General features: G+C 35.9%; 1 protein-coding gene across 1 annotated transcript; it reads left to right on the top strand.

Annotated features, from left to right (window-relative positions):
* Positions 1-4,145: 4,145 nt before the first annotated feature.
* Positions 4,146-5,825, top strand: LOC105386189. Its single transcript, XM_048629489.1, has 4 exons — positions 4,146-4,400; positions 4,703-4,893; positions 5,133-5,323; positions 5,618-5,825. Exons 1-4 carry the CDS (start codon positions 4,161-4,163, stop codon positions 5,803-5,805), a joined length of 810 nt encoding a protein of 269 aa, XP_048485446.1. The 5' UTR covers positions 4,146-4,160; the 3' UTR covers positions 5,806-5,825.
* The last annotated feature ends 2,577 nt before the right edge of the window (positions 5,826-8,402 follow it).

The raw sequence follows: 8,402 nt of genomic DNA, 5'->3' as shown, positions 1-8,402 counted from the left end.
CTCTTCTACGACTTTTGGAAATAAAAAAAAACATAGTAAAAAGTTTAGTCATTATGACTTTGTCCTACGGGAGGATTTGCAAAAACGTAGGTACTTATTCATAATTCACAATTTTAGACTTACATTAATTACCCGTATTCTAATATGACATTTCTCTATAACTTATGTAAGGACTACGAGGGCTAGTAGCACAGGGCGCATTTAAGACGTGACATAAGTTTTGCATCGCGCTCACTCACATCGCGCAGCCTCAAGACTCAAGAGAGAGCGCGACAGAGAACTGTTGTCACGTCATAAATGCGCCCCGTACTAGCCCTTCTGTGTGTAAAAAAATACATCGGATGTGAGATAAAATGGAAGTGACGTCAAGCGTCATGTCGTCAGCCCCCAAATCAATTCCAAAGAAATCATCCGCCGCCAAATTACACCTATGCCTATTACACATGAAAGTAACAAAAAAATATGATTTCATTGAAATACTCGTTGCTCTGTGTCATTATGCGTTTTTATATGCATAATGTCTATATCGCTTTTAAATACCGAGGATCTTAATTGGTATCACATATTTTTCTTCCATTCAGTAATGGCCCTCCGATATCAATGTTAACATTACGATATATCGATGTTTTAATTAAATCGTCAATTCAGTTTCCGATACGACGTGGAACGTGTTTGTTTTTAATTAAATAATTACAATCTACCAGGTTTTTTCAATCCAGTTGCTTTGTTTTATTTTTATGCAGAGGATATAATTATAAGAGACTCTTTGCTTACATCTCTTTCAATCATATCATATAGGTATTTTGCAATACATATACATACGTACACTTATGGGTACATCAAGTACATATTTCACACATATAGAGAACCGTCGAGTAAAACAGAATAAAGCTAAGCTAGACTTCTAAAAATAAACAAGACAAAATTAATGATGCCAATGGGCAAAATGCATTCATACACACCAATATCAGTTTTGTAAACTCTAAGACAATTTCACGACGATTTATTTATGATATATATACGTATATAAGGTATATACCTAGATATCTTCAATCTACCTATAAGATTCATTCCCAAGAGAACCAATAGTATGAAAATGTCAATACGCGACTGCAATTTTTCCCAACATTTTTCAATATCATCAGATGAAGAATTAAGTGAATGGAAAAGTGCAAAAGGCCCTAGGGTGCAGATTGAATAGAATGGCGAAATTACTAGCTAGTTATTTTTAATATTCAGACATTTCTTCAAATTGCATAGTTCAATTTGAGTTGAATAAAAATTGTTATGTTATTCAATTATGTTACTTTCTGGTGTATTATTGATATTTTAAGTTAATATTTTATTAAGCTGAGAGCGGTATGGAAAGACCTATACTCGGGATTTTCGGAGTATGTATAAGAGGAAACAACTATAAGAAGATATTCATTATTAATTAAACTAACTGAAATTTTACTTAATGTACCTTTTAGGTACGTATATATTTTCTTTAAAAATACAAATCACATGATATTATTATTGTTTGCTCTTATTCGGAATATAGCCATAGATTTATTTTTACTTATAAATAAATAGAAAATGCTTGTAGCATTAAGTCCACCCTTTGTACACTTATTTTTATATTTGTGCAATAAAGGATAAAATAAATAAATAAATAGTAGGAACGGCAGCGGAACTCAAGGGATTTGTGACTTTTCTACTTCAATTTGTAACTAGCAAGCCCCGAGTCCCAACTTATTCAATTAAAATTGAACTTGTGCCGCCACTGTATTGGTCTTAAAAAACCTATGTATCTTCAAATGTCTCGAGTCGTCTGAAAACTTGTATTACTTAGCTAGTTCCAGTTCTTACTAGTGTTGAGCTTCAGTTTTCACTTCAGCTATATCGATAAATATGGTAAATCTTAACTAGTTAAATATTCGAATGGTACTCAATAAAAAGTAATAAAAAAATATTAAGAAAAACAGATTAGTTTATCAGGATTAAATAAGTAATGGAACCACTATTCCAAAACCGCTAAGAGTTTGATTAATAATAAGTACCTATATTAGATACACCCTGTATATTTAGTGACAAATCTGTATTATATTTATACCTAAATACCTTTTCACTTCTTTGCAATCACCTATATTCTAATATTGACTTCGAGTATCTTACTATTTTCAAGTGTCAACATACTAATGAAAATGTTATGTGACCCCCTTTTCATTTCACCGTGCTAAGCCTTCAGGATACTTTGAAAATGTAATTAAACGGTAATAAGTAATACTTAAATCGATATATTCAACCCTTCCCCACCCCTATAGGGGTTCCCTAGAGGGACTCCTTCGATACGGGGTGCGGCGACGGAATTGCGAAGTTTTGTGCATTCAATGGGAACCAATTTCCTAACATCTGAGACATGAACTTTTATGTTACTTCACTAATTTTGTGTTTTATGATAGCAAAATTAAAAAAAAATACACAGGACGTTACATAATTATGTTATGTTAGATAAATACAATAGGGAATAGATAAATATGATAGGTTTTGCTCACGTAGCCAAGTCGAATTTCCAGTACTCAGCGTGGGGGTCCCCTCGATGATGAAATCCAAGGGAATCTTGATGTTCACTCACAAAGTTCACTTGCTCCTTTTATAATAAAACAAACAAATATAATGTCTCGTGGCAGCTGGTAATATTTAACCGATATTTCTGAAATTCACTATTAATGTGACCGCGCCGAATTACAATGGCATAACAACACGATGAAGACAGACAACGATCTACCCACCTGCAAATATTAAACATTTTCGACCGGTATCGAACAATATACATATACGTGACGTCCTAAAGGCTAAACTTACAGCTAGGTAATCTAGGTATCCTATATAACCTCGTAAGCCATGCAGGGCAAAAATAAAAAGATGGTTGTTGTCACTCGATTACAATAAAACTGAACAATTTATAACCACATGCAAATAAATGTAATACCTAAATCATAATAATAATTTATCTTACTTAAAATAACTTAAATACTATACATGGGTTAGATACTTAAAATATAATTAATTGGTGTTGTTTGTATGTATTCTATATATTTTCATTGCATAGATGCTAAATGTTATAATTATGTATAACTTATTGAATTGTTAAATTGTTTAATTGTACAACTTAATTTAATTGTTTAATGGTTCAACAATGTAATAACTTCATATTTGCTGAGTTAATTAGTAATTCACGATTTTTAATGATTGTTGGATTTAGTTATAAGTAGTTATATTGCACAATATCGGAAGAGACTAGTACCCACAACACAGGGTATCCTAGTGTGGGGCTAGTGATATTTTTTGAATAACTTATCCTGTATACTTAAATAAATATTTCATTTCATTTCATTTCAACATTACCTAAAAATCATCAGATAACTATCGTGCTCTACTCATTCTAATAGCAGCACCACAACTTTGCTTGCTTTCGGCTTTTCTCATCCAAGGTGGCGGTAGCGGCCACCGGCTACCGGACTAAGTCCAGCGGGCGTGAGGGTGTCCCACGTTACGTTTAGCTGCCTCCAATCGCGAACCTTTTCTACAGAAAACAATAGTTGACAAAACAAACCACAGAGGAACCATGGAACCCTAGAAAAAATGGCGCCCGCAAATGGTTTTACGGCTCCACGCGAGCTTTGTAACAAATTGCAAGGCGACTTTCAATTTATTTAATTCCAGCGAGGTACATTTGCGAGGCACGTCCCAGATTTTATTGTTTTAGCAGTGGGAAAGAGACTAAATGCTCCAGTGTAAGAATTAATTTAATCTTTCGCCTTTCTGAAACTGAATAACGGTTAGTGCAGCATTGGATCGCAATAGATTCACTGAAAAAAGATTTTACAGTATAGTACACTTAGTTAAATTAGATGTTTCAGCCTATGGGAAAGAGTCGATGTCACGTGATAAAATGAAATCTGCGTGGGTTCATATTGAATAAGTACCTAGGTCTTCTAAATAAAGATATTTTTCAATAATGACTGTATTTTTGTCCTTTCAAGTTTCTTCGGGGATTTTAATAACTTTTTCATAAAATAAACAGGTTTAGTACTAACTTTAAAAGTAATGCGGTGCTTTTAAGGGTTTCCAACTTCGTTACTACTGCTAAGTACTGTAAATCCTTGACCTTAGAAATGACGTCACTAGCGCCATCTGTGAAATATAACAATAACAAGCTTGTGCTAAAAATAGAGGATCATAGTATCGGGACTCGGGAGTTTCGGGAGAGACCAGACGCGCGGGGGAGGGGAACGGCGGATGTTGCTATCTCGTTTGTATCCGCCACGAGATGTGAATGGTTGTTTCGTCAGTCGCTTGAAAGTGCGTTTTGTGTATTAGAAGTTCGTGTTTTGTTACTCATAATCGTGAAAATGGTGGGTAATTTTTATAAGGTACCTATCATGCACTATACGCGTAATCACTACTGTGATTAGTAACCAGTTGCGACGGGAGGCCGGTCAATAGTCCCCAGCACACATTTTATGCCGGCGAATCCTTCCTTCATTGGAAGGGGACTCGTGCCCCAGCAGTGGGGATACGTGATGGGTCGTGATGATGATGATGACTCATTTTCTGGTTCGACAAATATCACTTTTTCTAAACCACACATCAAGTTTTTAACCGCGTAACTTCAATTCAACAATTTTTACATTCAGTGCTTATATCCTTCTTTCAGTCGTGGTCCCGCGCCGACAGATTGCGTTTACGGCGGTGGGTAATCTTCGCCGCGTCTGTGGCTATTCTAGCAACGATCTGGCAAGTGGACACTGCGGTGGAGTCGGCGCGCAACTACACTCGCGTCACACCACGTAACCTCGCGCACAAGCTGGCCGATTTTAACACGCAACGTGTGTTGCATCCGCATATGTGAGTTGTCTAATTGTTGGTATTAATTTATGCAAAATCTCTGAAAATTGTTACTTGACAAGGTGACAGGCACTCTTTGGGCGCGCTACATAGAGATTCATCGCTCCAGCTCCATTAGAGAGCACACCTTTTGTAGCCTTCTCGACCTAAGACCTATTAATCTAATACATAATATACCAAATCAATGTGACAAAAATTTTCGCAGTTTTATTCTGAAATTCATAATTTTTGTATTACAGGGGAGCATGGCTTCTAGAGTCGGAAGAAAGCAACGCGTCGGCCTGGCGCTACGCGGTGCGTTACGCGTGCGGCGCGCGGTGCTCCGGACGCGCAACGCTGGTAGCTAAGGATCTACCCAATGCGCAACACGTCGAGCTGTCTGACCGGCGATGTACTCACCTGCCACTGCTTTCGTGGCCGACCTATTGCTGTATGTATTTGTTTTATTTTAATTAAACTAAATAGGCTAATATCTCACAAATAAAAGATAAAGTATACTTAGTATAATTGTACAGAGTGCTGTGTTGATAATGAATTTTTGGCTTTCAGTCCTATGCATACAAAAAGAATATTCACTGATAACAACAATTACCCTCAATAGCCTCATTTTATTTTTTGTCCCGTTATTAAGCCCCGGGCAAGCACATCTTAAAACAAATATTTTTCAAAACAACATACACTGCACATATACTCAACTATAATTTTCATCATACTGTACTTACAGATGAAACGCACACATCAGCGGAAGTGACGTCCACGGCCGACGGCGCGTTGTACCGCGAGCGCGCGCACGCTCGCTGCTCGGCGTTGCGCGCGTGGTTCGGCGCGTGTTCGGACGAGTTGCGCGGCGAGCGGGAACTGGTGATGCGGCGCTTAGCGGAGATGTTGCGCGATGGTGGCAGTGATTTATGATTGAATTAGTAAATGTTTTTTTTTACTGTAAAAATTCAACTTTGAAGAAATGCAATGTCTTTATTGCAAAATATATAATAATAATATTGTATAAGTACTTAAGTACAGGATATACATTTACGAATAGGATTAATATTAAAAGCATTTTATACGTAGGCATAGTTGTTAAAGTACAATCTGTAATGTTGTGAACATTCTGTGAACCCTAACTTTATCTATCACAAAAATCAAGTTAATCTCCTAAAAGGGTGCGAAGTGCGAATTCTCGGTAAAATTGCTACAATATCTGGACACATAACGGGCCGCGTATGGCACTGATTGGTTATTGTTATAGAGGGTCATGTGTAAAACACTCTTGGCAATTTTCGCCAGTCTCCCCCAAGCCGGACAATACAAGTCAATTACTTAGGGTTTTTATTTTTTTCCGGTAAATTGGACGTTTTTGCCATCGATGGAAACTTTTGTATGAAAGTCTCGTTAAAAATAATGAGCACGGTTTTGTGTTTTGAATAATGGGACTCGCATAGTTTGGCTATGTGGATGACAGGTTTTATAGACATTACGAGGGTAGGTATAATAGGTTCAGTGGAGGAGAATTTTAGGCATTTTAAGTGGTTTTGTGCCGATCAACAAATTTAGTTCTTTGTTTTGTTAGTTACGTATAGTACCTGCTTATTTTTGTAGATACTGTAACAACGTTCAACATAGTTTATGTTTAAATATTTACGGATTTTTATTTCATAAGCTTGGATTGGGTATCTAGGCCACGAATTAATATAATAAATAATTTTTATATGACATTTGCACTACCGTAAGTATTTTTTTAAAACGCTACATTTAACATAGTCCGAAGTCTTAGGTTCGAAAATTAATTTTCAGTATATTGCAATACAAATCAACAACAGACTGTGTTTATTTGTAACAGGACTCACAGTTTAGCCATCCCGGGGGTTTAAAGCAATAAGCAACGATTAAACTTAGGGAGGGCTACATAATGCTACACTCACAATGAGATTGGCTTCTTCTATTGTGATAAAATTTATCGTCGGCCTAGGTTTGATAAAAAAAATTGCTTATGTTTAGTAGCAAGTGTTTACAGAATTTAAATAGTTTTTTATATGACTTCAAATATGATATTACAATGATTTTAACACAGGAAAGATATAAATTACATGTCCTATTTTCTTCTAGTTTTTAGAAATTGTATGCATCAGCATTAGTTAGGAATAGGCCACATCGCTGCACTCAACACACAATTTTCAATATCTTTGTTTAAACTTCAGGCAGCCTCTTCGGATTAGGTTAGATTAATTTTGATCGACTGTGTCGAATCCAGTCACTCACAGAGGGCTTATTCTGGATATAATTTGATATTTGGCCATCTTTTGAATTAATTTAAATTCGTCAAGTGAGAATAGGGGTGTCGAATTTAATGTGTCAGTGTCGCTTGACAGGGGATTTTCTTGAGATTGATTGAGTGGAAGATAGAATGGACGGTGTTATGTAAGAGGAGAGCTAATTAATTTGTGCTATGAATTTATACCTATAAGCACAGATGCTTCTTTTAAAATTAAACCAACATTTAATTAGTGAAAGTAGTAGAAAGGCCCGAAGAAAGGGTGTAGGTTTATTGTATAATCTAATAATCTATGTATTAGTAAATTCAACCAAACTAAAATTAATAATTAAGCTACGCCAATCCAACTGGATTCTTATTGGAAGCAAACTTTGTAGTATGTAGGTACTCATACATCATAAATAAGTACTTCTAGCATAGCACAAATATATAAATTGAAAGATAAATTATTTAAATCGATGTTGCAAAGCGCCATCTATCAGTGAGTAGCGAAAGTAGACATTAGTTTAGCATCTGCTCACTAGATGTCTCTAGTAACATGATCGTTTATAAAAGATGATTCTTGGTGAAATAAGAAATTATTAAATTAACGATATAAATTATTGATTAATGTATAGTTTAACGATTCTGCAATAACTAAATGGTATATGAATAATATTTTAAGAAGATAATCATGCAAGAATTAAAGTAAGTACTTTTTCGGACATAAATATTATCATTATAGGTATTATAAATTATATTATGTAGGTGTAATGGTGTATTCTAAAAGAAGTAAAAATGTTGGACTTAGCTGGTGCGCGGATAAAACCACAGCCGAAAATAGACGGAACTGGCGGACGTTAGTGGAGACCCTCTACATCTCTGGGGGGTGCCATAGGACATCAACAACAACTACAAAAAACCTCCTCCTTTTTTCAAAATAAATGTGGTAGTGGTTGGATGAGGAAGGCCGAGGACCGAGTGTTGTGGTGCTCCTTGGGAGAGGCCTATGTCCAGCAGTGGATGATTATTGGCTGATGATGATAATGATGATGTGTAAGTAGGTACACTCTAAAAACACGTAAACTGTACTTAGATGACGTGAAATGTGCTTTATCCTTCGATTACCTAAACCTTAGAACAACGCGGACAACAGATGATGTGTCATCAGAATGGTAGCAGAATCTCTAGCAGAATGCATATATGAAAATTCATATTCTTCTTAGTCTGTGTGACACCGCAGTAGAATTGTCCAGTGAGA

The sequence above is a fragment of the Plutella xylostella genome, chromosome 23 (genome assembly GCF_932276165.1).
Source record: "Plutella xylostella chromosome 23, ilPluXylo3.1, whole genome shotgun sequence".
NCBI lineage: Eukaryota > Metazoa > Arthropoda > Insecta > Lepidoptera > Plutellidae > Plutella > Plutella xylostella.
The sequence above is the reverse complement of the archived record's forward strand: the minus strand, read 5'-3'. Positions and strand labels throughout refer to the sequence as shown.

Bases quoted from the DNA above. Each gene is read 5' to 3' on its own strand.
- LOC105386189 (XM_048629489.1), top strand. From the start codon at position 4,161: ATGACGTCACTAGCGCCATCTGTGAAATATAACAATAACAAGCTTGTG. The intron at 4,401-4,702 runs GTGGGTAATTTT...TCCTTCTTTCAG, and splicing joins TACTCATAATCGTGAAAATG to TCGTGGTCCCGCGCCGACAG. The intron at 5,324-5,617 runs GTATGTATTTGT...CTGTACTTACAG, and splicing joins TTCGTGGCCGACCTATTGCT to ATGAAACGCACACATCAGCG.